The sequence below is a fragment of the Cotesia glomerata genome, linkage group LG6 (genome assembly GCF_020080835.1).
Source record: "Cotesia glomerata isolate CgM1 linkage group LG6, MPM_Cglom_v2.3, whole genome shotgun sequence".
Taxonomy (NCBI): domain Eukaryota; kingdom Metazoa; phylum Arthropoda; class Insecta; order Hymenoptera; family Braconidae; genus Cotesia; species Cotesia glomerata.
Window position 1 is genome coordinate 9,304,175 of NC_058163.1, and position 25,464 is coordinate 9,329,638.

At 29.2% G+C, this 25,464-nt stretch overlaps 4 protein-coding genes across 14 annotated transcripts in view; 2 read left to right on the forward strand and 2 right to left on the reverse strand.

Moving 5' to 3' along the window:
* LOC123267086 (triple functional domain protein) overlaps positions 1–4,816 on the forward strand; it is a 31,102-nt gene extending 26,286 nt beyond the window's left edge. For 3 of the 5 annotated variants that reach the window (XM_044731581.1, XM_044731582.1, XM_044731583.1), the window contains 6 exons: positions 875–1,127; positions 1,722–2,262; positions 3,190–3,721; positions 3,806–4,141; positions 4,218–4,410; positions 4,485–4,816. In XM_044731581.1, coding sequence (XP_044587516.1) covers positions 875–1,127; positions 1,722–2,262; positions 3,190–3,721; positions 3,806–4,141; positions 4,218–4,410; positions 4,485–4,589 — 1,960 coding nt within the window. In that variant the 3' untranslated portion in view covers positions 4,590–4,816. Of the gene's footprint in view, positions 1–874; positions 1,128–1,240; positions 1,605–1,721; positions 2,263–3,189; positions 3,722–3,805; positions 4,142–4,217; positions 4,411–4,484 lie in introns of those variants that run through there. The other 2 variants (XR_006509960.1, XM_044731584.1) reach the window with 2 other exon arrangements.
* On the reverse strand, positions 4,795–10,204 carry LOC123267089 (zinc finger protein on ecdysone puffs). 3 transcript variants are annotated; one of them, XM_044731591.1, is made up of 7 exons: positions 9,987–10,204; positions 9,588–9,814; positions 9,254–9,400; positions 8,315–8,541; positions 7,705–7,987; positions 7,470–7,628; positions 4,795–6,377 (listed from the first exon to the last, which is right to left on the reverse strand). In XM_044731591.1, the coding sequence occupies exons 2-7, from the start codon at positions 9,792–9,794 to the stop codon at positions 5,070–5,072; spliced, it is 2,331 nt and encodes a 776-aa protein (XP_044587526.1). In that variant the 5' UTR covers positions 9,795–9,814; positions 9,987–10,204; the 3' UTR covers positions 4,795–5,069. The 3 variants fall into 3 exon arrangements, with proteins under 3 accessions (XP_044587526.1, XP_044587524.1, XP_044587525.1); XM_044731589.1 differs by having other exon boundaries at positions 9,534–9,814; positions 9,987–10,203; XM_044731590.1 differs by having other exon boundaries at positions 9,534–9,807; positions 9,982–10,203.
* A 1,005-nt stretch (positions 10,205–11,209) lies between these two features.
* LOC123267090 (syntaxin-6) lies at positions 11,210–22,721 on the forward strand. 3 transcript variants are annotated; one of them, XR_006509961.1, is made up of 8 exons: positions 11,210–11,588; positions 12,443–12,648; positions 13,084–13,178; positions 13,268–13,327; positions 14,012–14,244; positions 14,538–14,632; positions 22,103–22,302; positions 22,376–22,721. XR_006509961.1 is itself a non-coding variant. In XM_044731593.1 (7 exons), exons 1-7 carry the CDS (start codon positions 11,554–11,556, stop codon positions 16,343–16,345), a joined length of 801 nt encoding a protein of 266 aa, XP_044587528.1. In that variant the 5' UTR covers positions 11,210–11,553; the 3' UTR covers positions 16,346–16,423. The 3 variants fall into 3 exon arrangements, 2 of the variants coding, with proteins under 2 accessions (XP_044587528.1, XP_044587527.1); XM_044731593.1 differs by lacking the exons at positions 22,103–22,302; positions 22,376–22,721 and adding an exon at positions 16,269–16,423; XM_044731592.1 differs by lacking the exons at positions 22,103–22,302; positions 22,376–22,721 and having other exon boundaries at positions 14,538–16,109.
* Positions 17,027–24,983, reverse strand: LOC123267087 (laminin subunit gamma-1). Of its 3 annotated transcripts, none has more exons than XM_044731586.1 (10): positions 24,249–24,983; positions 23,765–23,902; positions 23,495–23,660; positions 22,732–22,993; positions 22,141–22,442; positions 21,861–22,069; positions 21,653–21,756; positions 20,966–21,154; positions 20,654–20,879; positions 17,027–20,578 (listed from the first exon to the last, which is right to left on the reverse strand). In XM_044731586.1, exons 3-10 carry the CDS (start codon positions 23,645–23,647, stop codon positions 17,155–17,157), a joined length of 4,869 nt encoding a protein of 1,622 aa, XP_044587521.1. In that variant the 5' UTR covers positions 23,648–23,660; positions 23,765–23,902; positions 24,249–24,983; the 3' UTR covers positions 17,027–17,154. The 3 variants fall into 3 exon arrangements, with proteins under 3 accessions (XP_044587521.1, XP_044587520.1, XP_044587522.1); XM_044731585.1 differs by having other exon boundaries at positions 23,725–23,902; XM_044731587.1 differs by lacking the exon at positions 24,249–24,983 and adding an exon at positions 24,193–24,211 and having other exon boundaries at positions 23,725–23,902.
* Positions 24,984–25,464: the final 481 nt, after the last annotated feature.

Genomic DNA, 25,464 nt, shown 5'->3' on the forward strand with positions numbered 1-25,464 from the left:
AGGATATAAGCGACAAAGTAGTTTAACAATGGGTAGAAATTTTTTCCTGGTTCTGTAAAACTCTAATTTAACTTGTATTTAATCACCTTTTAAAAGGAACCTTTTATTAATATATTTTAATTTATTGTTGTTATTTATTTATCAACACGCTCTCTATGTAACTAACTCACTTTATCACACCGATTTGCTCCCAGAGCCTACTAATTACTAAACCGTTCCAATGTGCAATGTATTTAAGTAATATCCATAATTGTGAAATTAAAGGCGCTTGTTTTTTTTTTGGCGTGAGCGTGATGCTATCTATTATAGTATAACAATGAAAAATTGTATGATATATTTATAGTAATTTTTAAAACGTTTATAACACTTAAGGTTTTTAAAATGAGAATCGAAGGTGTATGTAAATATTACTTAATTGAATGACGGAAAAAAAATCAAATTATAATCAACTCATGAACGTAACAAACTTTATTTAGAATAAATAATAAATTGAAAAATAATTAATATATAATGAAATTTTAATGTGCATCGTGTATCCTTTTACTTTCCTTTTAAAATTAATAATTTTACTCTCAGCACTGAACTAACTGCTCGCTTTATTAATGTTAAGATTATAATAGTATCAATAATTCACTAATTAATACCTACCTTTTGTCACAACCTAGTCAATTATCAGATTTTCTTATTGATGGACTATTCCAGGTATCTTACATAATATTCCATTGTATAATTGTAATAATAATATGTGTAAATTATGTAGATTATATTTGGTACTATACAGCCTTATCTATCTATTATTATTAGGTATATTTAAGTACTGTTAGAATAACAAAATAATTTGAAGATAATAGCTGAATTGTTAATTGAAATACAGCCGTTCGATGACCCCGGAACCAGTAATTCGTGCCGCAGTATCAGTACCACCAATGTTGACAGTACCTGGTGCAAGCAATAAAGAGCGAAGTAGTGACCATAGAAAATCCCAAGGTATTCATCGATCACACACAGGTGGTCTTGAAAATTCGCCACGAACTCCATCACCAACCAAAAGTAAATTGAATTTCCTCGAGGGATTTAGGAATACTATTACTCGGGCACGTTCACCAGTTCGCACAAATTCCATTCCGGTGAGCTTCGATATTTAAATAATGGTGCACGTTCTTTCTAATGGTGGAATTTATTGAAGGAAAACTCATTATTTTTATCTAATTAATAAAAATACTAATAATATTTCTTACAGCCTAGGGATTCTTCTGCTTCTTCCTCTTGATGTCTGTTGCTATCTGCTCTCTACTGCATTACCTTTTGTCATTGCAATGACATACTTCTGTTACTAAAAAATAAAAAAAACACTGAACATCACTTATAAAATAATAATAATAACAATAGAAAATAAAAAATTTTAAAAACCCCTTAAAAAGTACAAAGAGACTACATGTGTATAGTAAAAAAAAATAGTGTTTAAAGTGGATTATAGTTGCATAAAATTAAACAAGAATAAAGATTTATTTAAAAAACGGGTATACGTGTAACTAATTTTTGGTGATAATGATAATATATAATGATGGTGGTGGTGGTGGTGGTGGTCAAGAATATAATTTGCGGTGAGCATGAGCATTGTGGCATGTCTTCTTTTGTTCTTTCTTCTCTTCAATTTTTTATTTTATCTTATTTTTATTATTATTATTTTTTTTTTTTAATAAATAAAACACCTCACTCAGGTTACGCCAGGATCGCGCGTAAGACTTGTAGCAGATTGGGGTAAGCTTCATGCCGGTGATGAGGTGGTTATCTCGCATCTAGATGGTCCAGGAGTTGTTGTGTCACCGTTGGACGTAAAAGAAGAACTGTGGATACCAGCAAGCCTCATTCCGAACTCATCCTTTAGTCGTGCTTGGTCGTTCCGTCCACGTAAACTTGATAATGACAAACATGTCAGTCCCCAGCGTAGTATTAATGAACGGAAAGTATTTCCACCGAAAATTACTCCAGGGAGTATTTCATCACCAGTAAAAGTTTCTGTTGGTGATATCGCCAGGCTGTCCGTCGAGGTTATCAACTCTGAGGGCATCCAAGTTACTTGGAAGAAGGAAGAAAGCAACACCGATATTGTTCCAAATGATAGGTTTCAAGTTCATCTAAGTCCCAGTCTTATTTACTTAGAAATTGCTCGCTGTCGTATTGATGATGCTGGATTTTATCAATGTAATATTCAATCAGAAATGGGATCGTGTTCTGCTAAAATCTATCTTAGTGTTACAGGTAAATCTATGTAATAAAAAAGAAATTCTGTTTGTTGGTAACCGCATAGCTTGACAATAGCTCTGGACTGATTAGACTGATTTTTTTAAATATGTTTGTAAGAGTTCAAATTATGTTTTTACAATTAAACAAATTTTTAAACTGTGGGAAAACTTGGTTTTCTCTTAAACGGGATTTGTCTATGAATCAATGATAATGATTAAGAATTTAAAGAATAGATATTAGTAATTCATTTTCTGTTTTGGGAATATTTTTACAAATTAAAAAAAAAATTTTTACTCTTAAAAAAAAATTGAAAAATTGCTTAATTTTTATATGCACTTTTGACTATATTAGATGCTATAAACAATAGATCTAACTCATTTATTTTTGAAAATATTCCCGAAAAAGATAACCACCAAAACGGAAAATGAATTACGGATATCCATTCTTTAAATCTTTAACCATTATCATTAATTCATAGAAAAATCCCGTAAATAAGGAAACTAAGTTTTCCAGAATTTTTTTATTTTCCAGATAAGTTTTTGAATTTTTGTTGTTCATAAAAACAATTTGCATTCTTACACGAAAATATTAAAAAAAAAAAATTAGTCCAATCGTTCCAGACATTGTCAAGTTATGCGTTTACCAACAAACAGCATTTCATTGTTTAAGCTGTTTACTTAAAATTATGACTTACTTTAATTGTAATTTAAAATTTGATTTCACATTCAATATCTATGGCCATAATTATTAAAAAATATAATGGTCACTTTGGCATAGGTTTATTTCTTATTTTTACTTCATTGACACAATTTCAAAAACATTCTACTTTTTAATGAAATAGTCACATGCAAATTTTGTGAAATTTTGATCGGACATCTGTCGGGTCAGCTAGTTCATAATAAAAATAAAAAATTAAATTGTTTAACGTAAATATTATTTTAGGTGGAAATGGAGCTACATGGGCCCAAATTATGAGTCCAACAAAAGTTAAAATAGATTGGGAAAAACGTGATATTGAACAAGGAACTCTAGAATGTCGAACAATACCCTCAACAATGTGGATGCCAATTGTTGAAAATGTTAAAAGTCCCCCAGTTATACTCGAGCTTTCACCTGGTGCTTCCTATAGCTTTAGAGTTGTAGATAAATGTGGTAAAAATAGTACTTCACCATCAACAGTTATTACCTTGCCAGTAGATGAAAGTATAAGTTGGGAAGTTGAACAATTTGTCGGAAGATATTTGGAGCTAGATGAACTTGGCAAGGGCCGGTATGCCGTTGTAAGACGTGCAAGAGATAGAGGAACTGGTCAAGAAGTGGCTCTTAAACAAACTCCCAGACACAAACAATCAAGATTACTAACTAGGGCTGAGTACGACTTACTTGCTTCTACGCACCATGGTAATATCATTCGTGCTTTTGCACTCTTTGAAAATGCACCTCGGCCAGGATTAGATACCATTGTATTAGAATTGTAATTATTATTTTATTATTTATTTGTTTACTTTTTTGAGTATAGATATTAAAATTTTTTAAATTATTTTTTTTTTGTATTTAGAGTTCGTGGTCCTACATTGTTTACATATTTGAGTAAGAAGACTGAATATACGGAAGCAATGGCAAGTAAATATGCTCATCAATTGATGTCAGCCTTATCGTGGCTTCATCAGCGCAATAAATATCATTTAGATGTTAAACCTGAAAATGTACTTGTTGACCAAGATATTGGAATCGTCAAGCTTATTGATCTTGGTGAATCTGTGCGCGGCCCAGTCGAAGAAGTAGTACCACCAGGGGATTTAGAATTCGCAGCACCGGAATTAGTTCTTGGAAAACCTACGGGATTTTATACCGACTTATGGGCTACAGGTGTTTTTATTTATGTACTTTTAAGGTAAATAGTTCATTTGAATTAAAAAAAAAAAATTCTATTGAAAAAACAGTTTAATGTATGTGTATTTAATTTTTAGTGGCCTTTCACCTTTCTTAGACGAATCTGTCGAAGAAACAACGGCAAATATATTAAAATGTGATTTCTGCTTCCCTGATGAATATTTTGAATCGATATCAAATGACGCCAAGGATCTTCTTTTGAAACTTTTGTCATTAAAAGGAGAAGACAGAGGAGTCGCTGAGACTTGTTTAACATCTCCATGGTTTAAAGTATGTATTGGTATAATATAACTTGTCATTAATAATAACAATTATAAATTAATAATTATACTTTGTGGCTTTAGATAACAAAAGGTGCGACAATTCCTTCAGCAAGAATGGCAGCATTTATTGAACGTCGAACACATTGTTCTAAATCTCATTCAGATGATTGCTTCTATTCTTCTTAAGAATAATTATTTCAATAAAAAATATCTTTGTATACGTAGTTTTTATTGAAAATCGAACAAATTTTATTCTGTAAATAAGACAAATTAAAATTTTTACTGCAAAGTAATTGAATGTTTCTATAAAAATTTATGTTCACCTGTAAATGTTATCACTTTGTTATAAATAGATGATATAATACATTTAGACATAAAAATATTGTAGAAATAAGAATAAAATAATAAGAGTATTTATTTTTATTATTTCTTGGAATGACACAAAAACATAATTCTTTAAAGGCTAGTTAATTCAAAAGGTATTTCCAATACATGATTTAATTTTATACGCTCAATTATATTATGTGAAAAAATTTATAAGTATTAATTATTAATACTTAATAAAATTGAATAGCTGATTATTATTTAAATAAAAAAACATTGTTTTTTAGTTATATAATTTACCGATAGTCATAGAAAAAATTAATAGAATAAATCGAAAAAAAATTAACGACGTGATCGTCGCGCACGTTGATGACCTCTTCCACGGTAGTTCCGACCTCTTGGTGATGATCCTTTATCTATAGAACTATTTAGTTTTGCAGGACTTTCAGCGAGAGTTACCGATAATTGTTTATTCATTGGCTGCACCTGCGGTGTAGATGGTGTAGATGGCGTCTTTTGTTCAACTGGTGTATTTTGCTGAACTGTAGGTTGCTCTTCTGGATTTTCATTATCGTCCCCAAGTAAATTTCCGAATCCAAATTCAGCTTCATTATCACCATCGTCCCACGCTTCCATTGACTTGTCATTTTCTTTTTCTTTTCCTTCCTTATCCTTTTCCTTTTCTTTTTCTTTTTCTTTTTCTTTTTCTTTTTCTTTTTGCTCTTCTTGTATTTTATTCTCTACTGCTTTCTTTTCTTCTCCTTTTTCTTTTTCTTTTTCATCAGTTTGGGGTTTAATACTTTCTTCCTCTGATTCTGCATCTGCTTCCATAGGATCATACTTCTCATTACCGCTATCGTTTTTCTCTTTGTTTTCTTCTTTTTCTTTTGTTTTTTCAGGAGAAACTTTTGAACTATTTTCATCCTTCATCGGCTCATCTTCAAATTTAATCTCTGATTCAAGAGTGTCGTCTAACTTTAGTCGTTTACTTTCTCTTTCACACTCGTCACCTTTGTTTTCGTCATCCTGAATCACAGGTTTTTCGTCATTAGATTCAGCAGCTGCCGGAGTAGTTAATGCTTTTAATTCGGCAACAAAGTTTCGGTAATGAGTCACCGTACGCAAATGAGACTTCATATCTTCTTCAGTTAGCATAAACCGCCTACATTTTTCACAATGAAAACCTTCTACTTGTTTAATCATTGAAGCTCCCATTTCTAATTGATTCTGACGGCAATGTTTGTATGAAGGAATTTTATATTTTGTCAAATCAACATCTTCTTTTATATCCGTAATATATTCAGTATTCTCTGGAAGTTCATCATCATTATCGTTGGCTTTAGGATCAGATCCAGAATCTTTATCTTCATCATCTCCTGTACGAACTTCTGACTCGCCTTTAGCCAGTTTATTTTTTTTTGTTTTTTTCTGTTCTTCAATTTGAACAGCATTGGCCATGTGACCTGGTGTCAAACAATGTTCATCATACTCTATGCGTGATGGAAACTCTTTAGCACAAGCAATACAACGAGGATGTAAAAATATCTTCAATTGTTGATGTTTTTCACTTTTTCTATGAGTTGAAAGAGTACCATAGAAATTTAAATCACACATAGTGCAATACTCTCGAACATTCAAGTCTACAGGAACCTGAAAAAATGAGAAAAAAAATCGTATTGTTATTCTGAAACCTTTTAAAACCAAAACAAATAGGGTAACGGAACCAAATATTGACTAGACAACATAACAATTCGATTTAAAAAAATCTAGTAATTTAATTTTATATCCAGTACGTAATTATCAATTTTACATTATACTTTAACTCGTAGTGGTCACACTTCTTAAAAATAACGTAATGATCATACTGGGTCTAGTTGACTCCATGCACGGAAAAAATTGTTGCTATACTTGCGTTCTTTTAAATATTTTCACTCGAGCCGTACATGAGAGTAATTTTTAACACTTCCGTTGAATAACTCAATCGTTTTTTAATTTTTTTTTAATTGTTTAATTATAAAAAAAATGCGAGAAAGTCAAATTTCGAAAAATTTGACTTTTATTTACTAAAAACTTCATTTTTTAAGATAAATGAAAATTACCTCTGGGGTTCTACTCCGGATATCGCATACTTTGAAAAAAAAGTGGTGTTATGTCAAGCTTTTAAATAAGTTATATTGATTTGTGCAATTGAAATCTTAAATTTCCATGAATCTTAAAAAAATCTTCAAACAATAATAGATAGTACCACAGATACCATTTTGAATGATATCTTCGAAGCAAGAACAACTCAAAAATTGCCTCGGGCCACCTAGATCCATAATGACCACTACGGGTTAAATAAAAATTTGCGCATGCACATCAACATATGCAGTTGTTATGAAAAAAAAAGGTTGTGTACAAATGTCAAAAAATTGTGAAAATTAGTGATTAAAACGTAATCTCGCCGTGTTTGATGATCACTACATTTGTGATCAATTTATGTAAAGTTAAATATTTCGTAATCAATAAATGTTTGTCAAAACAATTGAATATCGAAGATTAATTATCAATAATTTTTGTTAAAAAAACCATGTTAATAATTGAAATAGTATTCTGGATAATAATTGGTGTTGTAAATTGTACAATGTACCTAATATTAGTATGGCTTCGGCCATTGATTTCAATATGAGTATTGAAGATAATGTTGAATCAGAATACACAACTAAACACAATACTGAAATTACTTTTTATTTATTTATTTACCTTCTTTCCACGACGTTTTGAATTATGTAAACTTAATTCCCGTTGTTCTTCGGAAACTTTTAATTCATGTCTCATAAAATCAACTCTCAGTTTATATGATTCATCAAGTTTTTCCATCATAAGTTGATGAGCTCGACCTCGAAGGTGATTTTCAAATGACTGTAATAAAAATTTTTTGATAAATACATTTAAGTAATTATTATAGATTCCTTCATGTGCTAATTATTTTACTTACAAATCCATCCCACATATGTTTATTGCAGACATGACAAAACATTTGGCTGATTGGCACTGATGCATATCGGCTTTCAGCATGTCTAGCCTCTGATTTTTTTCCTGTCGGTGCTGATTCTTCCGTCTTCTTTGATGGTGAACCTTTAGCAGCGTTTTCTGGTTTTTTAACCGATTCATCTTTCGATTTGTCATCATTTTCAGTAACTTCACTTGAAGTTGTTTCAGTTTGTTCTTTCTCGCCAGCTTCTTCTTCTTCTTTTATTTTGACAGTCTCATCTTCCTCACTAATGAAAAATAATTTATAACATCAATCGTAAGCTGAGTGTCGGTTTAAAATTTTTTTTTCAGTAGGCTTTGAATTTTTAATAAGTTCTAATTAAAAATATGAATAATAATAATATTAATGAATAATGAATAAATGAATCCGTAGATCATAAAAGATCGGGTGAGATACGTGAAGAAATAGAATTGTTATATCGCCAATAGATGAATATATAACCAATATAATCAATACCGATACAAAAACTATCAGCTGTATATTAGTTTAATAATAATGAATAAAAATATGAATGAAACGTAAATCGTCCGTTGAAACGATGGCGAACTCTTACCTTTTCGCACTAGGCTGGGTATCTGCTTTCTCATTATCAACACTCTTAGGATCCTGCTGTTCCTTTTTGACAGTCTGATTTTTTTTCGAATCAGAATTAGCTTTAGATTTATCGTTGCGATGTTGACTTTGGTTTCCATTGATACGTTGATTGGACTGCGCACGAGAATGTTGTGCGGATGATGGGCCACGTCGATTAGCGACAGCGTCGCGAGCACGATTACCCATCTATTTAAATGATAGGACCATAATGACCAAAAAGTCAAGCCATCAGAAAGGTGACAATTTTTTTTTGTCATTCGAATTAAAGTTGTGGTTGGAACAACCACCGAAATTATAACATCAGAAGTTTATCATTTATACTTAATAAAATGTTTTCTTTTAACGGATTTAAGGGGGAAATGTCCATAATAACATTTGGACAACAGTTCCCAAAAAAATACACATTTAGACTTTTTGTTGATAAAATTTTTGGGATCGACGTTAATGTCAACGTCAAATTACGGAAAAATAATTTCTTTCCTTTTTTATTATGGTTAAAGATTTTAATTCTTTTATTCAGTTAAAATCATTTAATAATTTTAAAAGCTTCTTTGTAAAATATTAATTAGCTTTTACAAATACATTTATATTTATAAATATATAAAAAAATAATCGCAACGATTTTGTGTGGCATGAAGAAATGAATGGGATTAGATCTCCCTTAATAATAAAGTACTTTGATAAAAAAGATATTTGTAATGAGAATATTGCTCATTCAATAGAGAAATGTGTTTGAGAATGTTATAACATTCTAATAAGTATTTAAAAAAATAAAAATTACTCTACTGGAATAATCGACCAATGTTTTGATGATAATTGGTTAGATGTATGTATTGGAATTCAATGAAGTTTCTTCAATGTAACTGGAAATTAATACAAATTTTAAAAAACCTCATACCTTATTGCTGTATGGCTGTGAACGTTGACTTTTCAAATTTCCTCGTCCTTGTCTATCACTATAACGATTGTTTGAAAAGCTCTGTGGGCTACGGAAATTCGAATTAGGTCCATTTAAACCTGTTCCTAAACTCAGAAGTGATGGAACCTGTTAGAGGTAAAAAAATTACTTGCATTAATAAAAAATAAATTAATATTTTAGATATTCAGCCAAAAGGCTGAAACGAACTTATCAATTGTAAAATAAATTGGTAATGATAGTTTTGGAGTAAAAAATTTACTTGAGGCTGAGTATCTTGTTGAGTCCTCAGAAGATTACTAAGAAGATTACTTGCAATGACTAGTTGAGCTTGCGGTGAATTCAACGAGAGATTGTTGTTACTCGGCGTAGGTAAAATCCCGCGACCAGGCATTACACCACTCTCCCAAGGATTTAATCCACGGCTCTGAGTACTGCCAACCCCCATGCCGACTCCTCCAGCGTTACGGTTAAAATTACGATTCCCTGAGGAATTACGTTTAATTCCACGATTGTAAGACATTTTTATCCTTAAACTGAAAACAATCAATAAATAAAATAAATAATAATTTTTGTACTAACTTTAGAATTATTTTAACTCTAAATAATGCCGGTGTTACAAAAGCTATAAATTATTTTCACTTTGACATTCAGAATTAATAAATTAATATATATTTTTGTAAAATTAATTATAAAAATTAATAAATTACCTGAATAAGATTATTGATTACAAAGCGTCGCTTAGCCTCAATGTCCCCAAGAGTAAAATGGGATGATGGTCGAACTGGAGTTGTAGAGAAAGCCAAAATGAAGTAAGAACAACGAGAAATAAAAGTTTATGTGAAATTGTGTATAAGTTATTACGGTAAAGACTAAATGGGACACAAGTTGCAAATGGCCATTCTCCGTACATCGGGAACTTACTATAGAAAGTGATCGCTTCAATGTCAAAAACAAGTTCAAAAACTCTACACTCGTGTCACTACACTGGAAAAACCAAAAAAGCGCGCAATTCAAAAATTTAAATACTATCTTTCTGACAATCTTGATATGTAAGGATGTATATGTTTACAGAAGAATACATACTGATGCTGATTAGATATCAGTCTTCAATAAAATTTATCGGTATGATACTGAAATTAACAGACTTTTGACAATTTTCGAAAATTTTTTTAGCAACTAAATTATTGTAAAAAAAATTTTAAATATTCTGCATGAAGAAATTTTATTTTTTTATTAAATTAAGCGGCCCTAAAACAAGTGTTCACTAAGAGCTATCATTACAATTTACATAGTGAGTATAATATAAACAAATAAGCTATAAATTAAGGAAAAACTATTTTAAAACACAATGAATGCAGTTTTTTAAGAACATTTTCGTAGTTTATTTCAACTATTGTATTTCCCGAATGAAAAAACTTGTGTTTAAATTAAACATGTTTTCTAATAGATAAATTAATTTTTAAAGAGTTATATTAACGCTAAAGTAAACATATACTCATAATAAAAGAAATTTTTTTGATACTTCAATTGCATGGTACTTGATGATGATTCAATTAAACTAGAAAATAAGCAAACCCGATTTCACACCTCCACAATTCCTTAAAAGTTGATTTTAATCAGCCGCTTTTTTAACACACATCTACGTCGGATGAAAAATAGTCCTAAATTTGAAGTCTGTAAACTTTAAAAATTAAAACAAGAGTACATTCATATTTTAGATCTCAATTATCAGATTTTTAAATTAGTCATCATTTTTTTCAGCTTTAACAGCGCTGTAGTACAATTTGAATCAGTTTTCATGCGATTTTTTTTAATTCCTTTGTTTCAGTTTATTTCACAATGTATCTCACTCTTTTCTATGTCGGTCTTATGACGGTAGAATCAATAGATGTTGGTGTGCTTCCTAAGTGAAGTGCTTTTGCGCAAACGTCAAAATCGAATAAAATAGCCATCTGCAGTCGCGGACGTCGTACAGACGTCATATTTATTACTTGAAATTGAAAAAATATTTTTTCGTTTGTACAAATGCAAAACGCTTGTTATAATTCATGTAATTGTTAATTTTTTGTTATTTTATTCAAATTATACAACTATTGAGTTGTATCTGAATCAACCCTTGATAAATACTGTTCATTGTTAATATCTGAAAAAAAAAAAAATCTTTTTTTTTTATAAAATTTGTTGAAATCTACCGATGATTGATAAATTACAAATACGTAAGATCTCTGTTAGAGACGTAAGACGGCAAAGCAGGCCGGTTTTTTAAATTCCCGTGAGGAATGACGCTTGAAGACCCATTCTTTGTCGTCAAAGAGTAAGTGCTTCAAATAATTTTTCATGATAAATTTTCCACACCAAATTATTTCTCATATTCATACAGTAGTCCTGAAACATTAAAAAAAAATTTTTATTTATTTGCAAAAATTTTTCAATATTTACCATTTCCATACATTTTTTTTGCAACTCACTCTTTATTTTTTTTTTTTTTTTTTTTTTTTTTCATTATGAAGGAGCCTGCAGATTGATACCTCATCAGTAATCATCCCGAGCCATATGTATAAGTTATCATCCTAAACCTTTCTGTCATTCTTAACGATGTGATCGGTCAAATATCCACACTGTTCGCGAAAAGAAATGACCGGGTTTTATTATGACAATATTTTTTTCTACATAAATTATGAAAAATAATTGTACATCATTATCTATCTTATCTCAGCTTTTTTATCAATGTGATGTGATGGTATACCAAGCTCAATCATTAGCTATAATAACACCGAAACTACCAGATATCTGATAATTTTTTGGTTTTATTTAATAAATAAATTGGCACTGAAAAAACATTAAAAAAATACAGTCATCTTTTTTTTTATTTCTCCATGTAAACTTTTTTTTTTTATAACAATTTATTTGTTAAAAAAATCAAAAAATTATCATAAATCAATCAGATGGAAAATTATCAATTCTATACATACACATACGTAACAAAAATTTCCTATTAATTGTTAATAGATTTGTATTTCGTTGTTGCACGCCTCTGAAAGATAAAGTAAAAACATTCTGATTTTAAATGAAACTGTCATGAATTTATATTTGTAATGAAAAATTGAAAACAGTTTAATAAAGTTCATCAATATTAATCATCAAATCAATCATTTTTACCAACTTCAGCGAGGTATGTAAAGCTCTAAACAAAACTCGTGGTTTGTATGGTCGCTGGACCGACTCTCAGTCAAATGTCACCGTCGTAACACCAAACGGAGTAGGCCCTGGAGGACTTCCGGTTTCTAAAGAAGAATTAGAGTGGACGACCACAGAGTTAAGAAACGCTTTGAGGTCTATTGAATGGGATCTCGAAGATTTGGAAGACACAATTTATATCCTTTCTGAAATAAAATTACTTGTGCTACTGGCATTAGTTACGAATAGATATTTTACAATAATTTTATTTTTTAGAAAAATAAGACATTTATTAAACTGAAATCAACTGACTAGACCATTTTTTATTTCTTTTTTCCTTTTCTTTTTTTTACTAAAAAATATTTTTTTCTTAAATTACATTTATAGCATCCAAATATTTCTACTCGAGTAGTTTTAAAAATACTTTAATTAGTCAAAAAAATTCTACAAGTTTTCAAATGTCTATTCGTTTCAGTATTATAATCATTTTATTGATTTAAGAATTGAAAAAAGGGTTATTTACTCCTATACCATATAATTAATTTAAAAAGTAAAATTTTAAATTTGTTTTCTTCTTATAGTTTGTAATTATTGAATAAGCAAATAATTTTTCCTTGACAATTAACTATCACGTATTGTGGAAAAGAATCCAAATAAGTTTAAAATTGATAACAAGGAACTAAATTTTCGAAGAGCTTTCATTGATCATACCCGAGATGAGGTCAAGGTGAATGTTTATTATGACATGTATATTTTTTAGCAAAAATAATATGTGTATTTTAATAAATTTATGTATTTCATTTTAAATAAATGTAGATCATGAAAGATAAAATGAATCTCAGCCGTGGAAGAGATCGTGACAGAACTGCGAGACAGGTCAGTAATCTTAATTATTCACATAATTATAAATTATTATTCATTCTCATGGATGTTGGTAAGTGGAATAATTATTTTACGGAAAGATGAATGTCAACATAAATTCGCGCCACCTATGACAATAGCTTCAACTTGACAACACATACTTACCTATATATGTTTTGTCAGTTGTTGATCTTTAAAATGTTTAATAGTCATATACAGACCTATACATATCATGACTTATAACGAATTAAAGTTCAATAACAAACTCTACACATAAGTGTTGTAAATTTTTAATCAAGTTATCAGAAAATTCAAGATTGATACAGACAAATATTTTTTTTGTAAATTATAATAATGGTTGTACAGTTACTATTTATTATAAATTTTATGATACTGATATCAGTATACATTATTTGTTTTTGAGTCTTATTTGACAAATAAATTAGTGCTAAGAAAATATTTTGAAAACCTTTCATCGGTGTTTTTTTCAATTTAATTTTTACTTGTAGAAAAAAAAAAAAACACTTTTTTTATAATAATTTATTTGTTAAAAAAACTAAAGATTGTCAGATGACTTTTCAGTATCATTTAATTTTTGGGTTACAATTCAATTTTTAATACTTATTAATAATTATAACTTAGTTATTAACTTATTGATAATTAAATTATAAATAACAATTTTTTTTTGTTTATTTTTAGCCGCTGCTGGACAATAGTCCAGCTCGCGCTCCAGTTAATCATGGAACTACAAAATATAGTAAATTAGAAAATGAACTTGATAGTCCTAGTCGACAATTCCTGGAAGATACTCTACAGCAGCAAGGGCAAATGATTAGACAACAAGATGATCAATTAGATTTGATCGGTGAAAGTATTGGAACTTTGAAAACTGTATCAAGACAAATTAATTCTGAATTAGATGAACAAGCTGTGTAAGTATTTTATTTATTATATCTTAAAAAAATTATGATACGGAAGTCAACCGGTACTTGAAATTTTCTTAGCTTTATTTTTAAGAAATAATTTAGTACTAACAAGATATTTTTAAAAAATTACATTCATAGTTTTTCAAAATTATTACTCATAATGGAATTTTTTTTAACTGTGTTTAATTTATTTATTAAACATTTTTTTTAATTATAAGATGTTTATTAACTTCAGTATCGTAAAAAAAACTCATGATTTTATGTATTTTTGTTTAATGAATTTGATTTAATAATTGTAGTATGCTAGATGATTTTGGTAATGAAATGGAAGTGACAGACTCCAAATTGGATGCTACAATGAAAAAAATGGCCAAGGTTCTTCACATGAGTAATGGTAACTATAGTAATTACATTCCTGCTCCTACAACTGCATCAATATCTCCTGTCTCAGCTTATCCTACTAAAACAACATCCTTATCCACGTTTTCTACTACAATAACGAATTGTTTTCTATGTGCAGCCGAGTAGAAGTAAATTAATCGGTTTTTTATGAAAATAATTTTATTTTCAGTTCTGATTTAATAATCTTATTAATTAAAATTATTTTTAGCAAATGATATCCATAATTTACAAAACATTCTAATAACAGTTAATGCAATCAGAAATAATTATCGTTCAAAATAATAGTCCACCAGTTAAATTACTTTTTCTTCTAATTTAACATGTTAAACTTGAAGAGTTACTTTAAATAAAAAATCAATCATTAGTTTCTACTTTCAAGTTATTCTTGATAGTTTAATTAATCACATTTTGTGAGCACTTGTTTAGATTGAGTTGTAATTAATTTTTTCAATAGATTTTATCATATAATCATAAAGTTAATTGAAAAAAATGTATCAACGCAATAGATTACACTTATTTTTCATCCAACTACAATGCCAAAAATAAATTATTGCCAAAATGTTACAGAAATACAGTATATAGCAAGTTTGATTTTAGTAAAATATATTTATCTATATACAGTATATATTAATAAAAAAATAGTAAAAATCAAATATATTTAATTAAACTGTATAATTACGATGATTTTATTAGTGTCTATAAAATTATTCATTTAGTTAATTGAAAAACAAAGTTAAAGGTTGTCGGAAAACTCTTGGTATTTATGACGATAGCTAAAATTGAAAGAAAATTATACTGGACTTCATGGGTTTCTCTTATTGTGTAAGTATCAGTGAAAAGTACATAAAGTTTAAATGATTTAAAAATGTTAAAATTAATTTAAAAATCAATCAGATTATAATAATTAAAATAATTTTTTTCTTTGCTCCACAATATGTGAGTACGCATAGAAATCAGTATAAAATTCTTTTAATAAACTAATGTAAAATACATTTAGACAGAAAATAAAATAAATAAATAATAATAGTGAGTATATATAGGAAAATAATATAAATATAAAAATTATTGTTATTGGTGGTAATTGATAAGAAATTTGTTGTTTGTAGATAATAATTAATAACCAAAAAGATCTCACTGTCCTCCAACTAAACAGTAAATTTATTATATAGATGGATTTAAGTATTAAATATATACATGATCCGTATAAAAATTTTATGTTTACTGTGTGATAAATATAAATGTGTAATCAACTTGAGAATGAGAACTTGAAGAAATTAAAAATATATTTATTTAAATAAATTCAATAATTATTGAATAATTACGTTTATTGACGTAAAGTAGTTGCAAAATAAAATTATTTAATAGAAAAATTTTAGTTAATTTAAGGAAAAAAAATATTTACTGCAGTAAAATAAAGGTTATTTGTATTATTATTTATGTACTTCATATAAAACTGAAATATCAGATCATAATAGCGTACATGTTTAATTAGATAACCATTAGATACAAAAATATAAGAAGAATACAGAAATTTTTGGATATATATTCATAATGATAAAATAATAAAATTAAATTAATTAGAATATAAAAAATAATACGTATGCGACATCACTTTCCGTTTGTTTTAGATCGGAGACAATGGGTCGCTATTGGAGTATTGACTGCTATTTTGGTGTTACTGATTATTTTATTTATAATCAAGTGAATATAACTAAATAATAATTATGATTATCGGTTTTAAATCATATATTCAGAATAAACATCTCTAATTAATTCATTTGAACCTATCTCGCTTCAATCTTTAGCTAAAATTAAGATTTTAGCTATTTTACCTTTAAATTTCATCCTATGATGGTAATATTGTAAAAAATATAAATAGATTTTTTTTTAATCATATATTTAATATACTTTTTCATTATACATAGATTTATAATTTTCTTAACTAAATTTATAAAAAATGGATTTTACTATTCTATTTCATAAAAAAAACTTATAAAATATAGCACGGTATATTATTTAAAAGTATGAAAAAATGAAAAAAGTATTACTGACGATAGAATTTATCTAATGTATCTACAAGAAGGCATAATGGTCATTGAAATTAATTATTATATGGATATAATATTTATAAAATAGGTGAATTATTTTTATACGTTTTATTGTGAGTAAATAATGTGTTTGTGTATGGGATTATTAGTAATATTCAAAGTGCTTCCATTATTATAAAAGTCTTTGGCATCGCTTTTATAGCATATTTCTGAAACACGAAGAAATTTTTCTTTTTTTCTGCATTTAAAAATTTTTTTCTTATACTAAATTTATTATATTTTTTTTTTTTTTTTTTAATTATTTAACTTTCAACACTTTTTTAAAAAAAATTTCGTGATTAAAAATAGTTATATTAAGCTCAATTTGTTATCAATTGTTACTCATCTTTATTTTTTTAACATCAAGGCAGTCATGTTATTAAATAAAATTAAGTAATTAATGGCACAATAGGGCACTTTTATGTAATTATGGTTCAAGACGAACCCGTTTGTAGCAAGAAGTTGGTAATGCTTTTCGAATATCATCAATATTTTCAACTTCAATCCGTAAACGATTAACTTCGTCTTCGTAATTTTTAACCCACTGGGTTTGTAAATTTTTAGCATCTGTTAATGCACGAATTCTTTCATCTAAATTAGTAGCTCTAATTTCTTTTTCCGCTGCAATCAAACGTTCTTCAAGACGATCTAAATCAGCATCATCTATTTCCGGAAGATTTTCCAATTCATTAATTATTTCAGAAACTTCTGTTAGAGCTTTGTCAACTTTTTGAGTCGCAAGAACCACTCGGTTTCGTGCTTGTCCAACTTGATGATTAACATCATTAGTAAGATTAACATCATTACCAACACGTATTTCATATTTCTTAGCAATTGAATCAGTTATTTCTACCCGAGTATGAAGTTTATCAGCTTCATTGCTTAAACGCCAAGCTTCTGATTTTGTTCTATTGGCTTCTGTTCTTATTCCTTGGGCATTTTCACCGGCATCATCAGCATTTCTTTGAGCTTCTGCTGTAATATTCCAAGCGCCAGCTGCATTATTTTCCGCGCCGTTTAAAATAATTTGAGTTTCATCAGCTTTTTCAATTGCTTCATTAACCATAGTAGTGATTTCATTGATATTTTTCAAAGCTTCTTGGGCTTTCATTTTCTCTCGTTGAACTTCCGCATCAAACTCACCAAGTTTTTTAAGTGTTTCTTTAGCTTCAACTAACGTTTCATTACCTCTTTTCAATGCATCTTTAGCTTTTTCATTAGCTTTATCAACATCTGACAACAATTCCGCTGTAGCAGCTTGTTGATCTTGCGCTTTGTCTAACAATATCTCACTTTTTCTTATTTTTTCATCTAAATCTTTCAATATTTGTTCATTTTCTTCTAATAATAATTGTGCACGTTCTTTGATACTTGATCCATCATTATTAACACTCTCGACTTGATTTTGTAATTTTTGTATATCTATAGACGGAACAGTAAGGTCAAGAATTAATAAATGAAGTGCTTCATCTTCAACTGCTATAGATTTAGCAATAGCAGTGGAAGTTAAATTTTTGACTTCATTAAATCGATCCGTGAGTAATTCTAATTTGTTTTCTAATTCTCGAATTTCTTCACTTATATTTGAATATTTAGTTATTGTTTTTTTAGCTAAATTATAAGCTTCCAATGATGTATTTTTAGCTTGTTCAGATAACAAATGTATTTTTTTAGCTTCTTTAATATTTAAGTCAGCTAAAATACGAGCTTCTTGTGCTATTTCAGTCATTTGTTGATTTTGCTGACCAACTTGTTCAGCACGTTTTTTAGCATCAGATAAAGCCGTAGCTCCATCAGTTGCTAAATAATCTTCAGCTTCAGTTAGCTGTTCATGAATTTTATCTAATACACTTTCAGCTTCTTCAATACTCGTAAGACCTTCATTAGTTTTACGTTTAGCATCTTGAGCCGTAACATCAACACTCTGCGAAATTTTTTCTATTTGATTTAATTGATCACGTAAATCATCAAGTTGTTCAACTAATGTTTTATTTTCACTTCCAGATCCAGTTTTAGCCATTTGTAAAAGCTGTCTTACTCGGTTTTCAACATTATTTAATTCTTTTTCAAAATCTGAATCTTTTATGACAGTTGGGCTGCTATTGATTTTTTTTAAAGTATTTTCAAGGTCCGCTAAACGGCTTCGATGCAAGTTGACAGCATCCTGAATAAGATTATAACACGGTGGACAATCAATACATCCATACTGTCTATTATATTTATTTTCTTTACAACGATCGCAACGTCTTCCCTCAACATTTGTTAAACATGGACACTGTCCGTAAGCATCACACTGTAAATCTTGTGATCCAATATGATCACAATCACAGAGTTTACAGCCTTCACGACCAAATCCATACTGATAGGGCTGACAAGCATCACAACGTTTTCCAGTTACTCCAGGTCTACATTGACATTGTCCAGTAAGAGCGTCGCATGTTCGATTATATGATCCTTCAGGATCACAATTACATGCAGTACATCCTTCTCCACTTAAAATATCATAATATCCATCTTCACATTTATCACAATTTTTTCCTGTAACATGCGGCTTGCATGAACAATAACCTGTTAGCTGATTACAGGGCTCGATACCTCCAACGTCTGTTTCTAATGTTCCAGGTGGATAACATTGACATAGCTTACAACTATCTTCCTTTCTATCCGATAATGCGTCACCCCAGTATCCAGGAAGACAGTCTTCACAATGAAAACCAGCAGTATTATTTACACATTTCAGACACTCTCCCGTTTCTTGATTACAATTTCTTACAGCATTTAGATCAATATTGTTATTACATTCGCAAAGACGACATGATATTCCTTTATCAGGATTACCGAAATAACCATCAGAGCAAGTTTCACATCTAGCACCTGTACGACCTATTGGACATTCTGAACAAATAGGATCAGGGTTATTACCCAAAAGAATACATGGTCCATTGTCAGGACATGGGCATGCTTGACAATCATCTGGTGTTCCTTTCAATGGATATCCGTAAAATCCTCGAGCGCATAACTCACAATTGCTTCCTGCGGTATTATGCTGACAAATACATTGTCCAGTTTCTGCTTCACAAATATCAGCATGCCCATTGCAATTACAGGGAACACAATGAGCAAATGGGCCACCACTAGGTGGATCATGATGAAATCCAGGAGCACAAGACTCACAAAATTGTCCTACATAACCATGTGGGCACTGACAATGTTCAACCCAATCAGCAGGTTCACCCGCTGCTCCTCTTTGTGCTGTTTCAAGACCAACATCATCTAAAAATCCTCGACCTTGATGAGTATAAGTTCCACGAATTTTTATTGATGTAAGATTTGATAAAATTGACATAAAAGCACGAGCTGACAGACGTGGTTGCCAACCGTAATTGGCGTGTTCATGAAGTTTGAATTTATAACCTTGAGGAGTGACTGTAGGTAAACGATTATTTTGACCAAATATTGGTTGAGTTATTTGTTCACCATTGCCTCCTTCTAATATAATATCGCGAGCTGTTGGTGTAGGATCTGTTTCGCCAATTCTCAAATTAAAGTATAAATATTGATTGTAAGAGGCTCGTTGATCTCCTAAAAATCTATCAGGCGCAACAAAATAAACATTGTCACGATCTGGAGCCGCTACTGATATCGTTTGTGTAACAGCGTCATAATGCAAAGAAATATTATTACCGACAACGTTTGCCGACCATCGTTCATTACCTCGTACGAACATACTTTCAATAACAACTTTTGAATAACCATTAGCTGGTCGACAAATTGATGAATGTCCGTAACAGAAACAAGGGGTACAACCAAATTCATTCTCTAAAGCCAAGTTGAAAAATCCTGGACGACACCTGAGATTAATTAATGATATAATTAATTTTTACAAAAATATCATTTACTTAATATTGACTCAATATAATACTTACTCTCTACAGCGTTTACCCTCAACGTTTTCCTTACATGAACAAGTACCAGAAACAGAATCACAACTTGGTTCATTACCCAATGACCCTTTTTCACTGCAGTCGCAAGAAGTACATCCAATTGAATCAAAATTATAAAAGTTTGGAGAACAGCGATCACATTTATCACCAGTAATTCCTGGTTTACATTGACATTTACCCTCGCTGTTACATTGAAGACTTCTTGACCCTGTTTGAAGTTATTTAAAAAGTTTTTTTTTTATTACATGCCATTTAAATCATATAAGTAGTTTAATATAAAAAAAAAGTAATTACCTATGTCATTACAGTTACAAGCTACGCAATAGCCGTCTTCAGCACGTTGATAATAATTTTCTTTACATTTTTCACAATTAGGTCCAGCACGGTTAGCTTTACATTCAATACAATGTCCTCCATGACCAGTTTGTGCGTAAAGGTCCTTGTCAAAATAACATTTGTCTGAATATCCATTACAATTGCAAGCTGAAAAAATATATTGTCAATATTAGTATTTTTTTTTATTTCACATATTTATAAAAAAAAAAAAAAATTATTCAATTGAAAAATCAATTAAACTTTGCTATGGATTTTTATATTTAAAACTCACGGGTAGGTTTAAAATAACGAGCAGACATTCGGCTCCAATAAGCCAAATTAGGATTTATCAAAACAAAATTGAATAATGCAATTATAAAAAATGAGCACCGCATTTTTATTTTGCACAATTTTATGTAGATTATTTAAAAATTAAGGGTAAATTATCTATAAATCGAAAAGTAAACTGAAAATTGTACTCTCACAATAAATGATATACGTCTTTTGCTATGGAATTATCGTTGCTGACTTATATGGAAAAGCTGGTACTTAATATACTTTATAAGGAGCGTCGTAAAAAGTGCCCCGACAATCTTGGATACACACTCATGCTTTCTTTAAACTCATCCTTTGAACAAAATAACCATCATATAACTTTTAACTCACCTTTACATTCGTGAGCGTCATTCAGTGTTGCACGTCCCCAAGGAGCGTCGTTATAAAATGGTAGGCACTCGTTACAATCTGGACCTGCTGTATTGTGTTCGCATCTATTTTGATAATAGTTTTAATTATTAATTAACGTGTTTATAAAAAAAATTATACTTTAAAATTGATTTATAATTTAAAACAATAAAAAATTTATTGATCATACCGACAAATTCTGCGGCTCGTTGATCCATTAGCATTACTAGAATTAATACATTCTCCAGCATGGCCATTACAAGCACAACGAGCGCCTACAGCGATATCAGTGATTGCATAATAATAAGATTTAAGTACTTGATCATCACCAAACACTTCATCTCCAAAAGTATTTAAACGATCAAGTGTTATCCTGAGGTCGGTTGCTTGTACCCATTCCTAAAGAAAAAAAAATCTATTTAATTTTTGCAGATGATTATTTAAATAAAAAATATATTATTAATATATACTTGAAGTGCTGCATTGGTATCAAACTGATAAGCTGAGGGTCTTCCTTCCAAAGTTGAAAAAGCAACAGTTCCTTTAGTTAATGGAGAAATATCTGAATATTCAGAATTACACAGAACTCGAGTATCTTCTCCCCGAATAGTTTCTTTGACATCAGGAAGTCCGTAAGTATCTCTACAAGTTGCTGAGTAAAATTGATATGGTTCCCAATCTGATTTATCATTTTTTCTTCTATAGATTCCCCAACTCTCCGGTCTTGGTGATTCAAATAATACCCGTACGTATATGATGTCAAAAGTTTTACCTAAAAAATTACAGCAGTTAGAAAAAAAACAAATTCTACGCTATTGCTGCATTACAATCTATTTTACATAAGATTGTTTTTAAGAGAGAAAAAAAAACATATGGTCGGCAGATGGATGAAATCAAAGACCTCTAGAATGAAAGGTCCCTGTAGGTATGACGTTTTTTTTTATCTTAGACTAGCTATGATAGATTAAAATTCTACTCATTTTACGTTCATAAAAATTAAAATAGTATCATACATAAGCTTCATTTAAAAAAAAAAAAAAAAACAGTTTTTGATAACATACCAAGTTTTAAAGTCAAATTAACTTGATTAGGATATTCGATTCCTTCATACATAGTTTCTGATTGCCACCACGTAGCATTATCATTATTATCATGATCAGTAAGATAAGCTGCTGGATGATCACCCCATCGACAAATTTCACAGGACTTTTTATGTACTCCTGTTTGCTTACAAAACTCCGTAGGTCTACTTTCTTGACCACACGTGTTTGTTGCTTCCATTAAAATATTAAAAGCCGCATTTTCAAAAGGTGGAATACATCTCTGAAATTAATTTTATTTAATAATTTTTTTATATTTAATATCAATAAAAATTAAAATAACATAATTTTTTATTACTGAAAATTACGGTAAACAATTTAAGATAAATTTATACATTAGTCATTTAAATAGACTGATAACTATCATTTTAGTTAATGAAGAATTTTTTTTAAAGAGGGAACTGCAGAATTAAAAATTGGATAACTTGTCTTATGAAAGCTTATGAATGTATAGTATTATCAATTTTATATCATTCATTTCCGCTTATCTTAGAGAGAGTTTAAGCGATTCACGAATCAAACGATAACCCCTCATTTACCATATAGAAATGAATTAATAAAAGAAGAAGAGGAAGAAAAGATTGATTCAAAAACTGACGATAAGTATTCGAAAGATTACACAAAAATTATCAATAAAAAATTTAGGTGAAATTATTTAATTGCAATATAATATTTATAATACTTATTTTCATAAAATTTAAATAATTAATCATTTTTAAATTACCTGAGCTTTTCCAAAATCATCGTAACATTTTATTTCATCGCGGTTAAATGGAGTCCGGTGATAAAAATCTTCAGCAGGACCTGGATCACCAAGAATTCCAACAAATATGCAAATAACAGTTATAAAACTTGTCCATAACGAAGGAAACTTCATTCTTCTACGAATACTATTATAAATTTTTCATTTAAATATAAAATAATATTATTTTATATTAACTTAAAAAAAATAACAATTTTGTCCAACTACTCAGTAGCGGATATAATATCTCACTGATTCTAAACTACTGAACTTATGCTCCCACGCTTTTGCTTTTCTTCCCTATATGTTTTACTTCCAAGTAATAGATAGTCTGTTTATCGTTTACGATCCATTAAAATGATTTTGGTTTATCTGTAAACGTAAATATATCTAAAAAAGAAAAAAAATTTTTTTTTTTATTAAATTAAATTCAAGCTTTTTAAAATCAAGTTTTGATTTTAATTTTTAGAAAGACCAAAAATTATTGAAGTTAGCAAAAAGTGAATTTTTTAAGTAAATACTAAATTTTATATATATGTAAGTATAAATTCTATATATAATAATGTATATATAAACAACTAACATTTTAACGGTATAAGTTACTCCCCCACAATAAGGATTGATTTTCACTAAATATTACTATTTTAAAAACACGTTCAAGAAAATGAGTTGATAATCACTTTTTGTAAATTCAACACTTATGTTGTAAAAATTCCATTGGTTAAAAAATGCTTACATTGAGAATAAAAATCTTAGATTCTTAGAAAGTAAGTAAACTGTATAAGACAATGTAACTTTAAAAGATGCTTGAGAGATGATTAAGTAATTAAAACATCACTGAGGTATATAACTTGAAGAAAAAAAAAACCAAATATATATTTTCAACTAAATTTAAATACATATGTATGCATAAACTATTTAAAAACTTGATGTTACTTCTGACAGAAACTGAAGGCGTAGCGCGTATAGCCGAGGGATTGTGAGCACGAACCTAAAGAATGAACTTAAAGCGAGAGGTCTGCGAGCTCTCGTTCATCTCACTTTCTCTTATCTCCTTCTTACTCATACATTCGTTTTATTTCTCTGTGCTTAGAGGAGTTTAGTTAGTATAATTCTACTGTACCACTCTATACGGATTTTATTTAGTACAGCCCTTTGCAGTAAAATCAAGCCGCTATTCACCAGAACTGTAGGTGCTCTAAGTTGTTACTCTGGACGTTTCTTATTTCTATTTTTGTATATTACTGAGCCATAAAAATTTCTGAAGATGAATAGCTTACTGCAATTACTTTTTAAAATTATAATTATGATAAGGAAACGGATATAAAATATCATACGGAAATGTTTGTAGATATTCTACCCACTCATCCTGACAGTACACTATTATCTTTCAGTCAATCCATGATTTTTTTTCTTCTATAAAGACATTACTGTTGCATTTTACAGTACCGTATTTAATAAGTTAACAAATATATTGTATGCATATTTTAAATTTGTTAATTAAATTATATATTTTTTTACATACCAGATACTTACACTCTTATAGATTTTTTTATTTTTAATAACGAGAAAATTTTTATTTAAATTATAATTTGTTTATAATTATAATTCAAGTTTGATCCAAGATAATTTTAAAATGATTTTTTAATTCAAAAAGATCATTAAAACTTTGATATTCCAGCATTGGCGAAATCGGATTTGCTTCATGATGATGATTAATTAAATATGCATTCCACCCAGCATTTTTAGCCCCGTTGTAATCAGTTTTTATATTATCACCGATATGTAGAGATTCTTCAGGAGATATTTTATGACCATACAATTTTTCGGAAATTTTCAAAGCTTCATTGAATATTAAAATATCCGGCTTTTCTTTGCCAAAATCGTAAGATGTAAGAATGAATGAAAAATATTCTCGTATTTGAGTGCTTATTAAAATAGACTCCAAACGT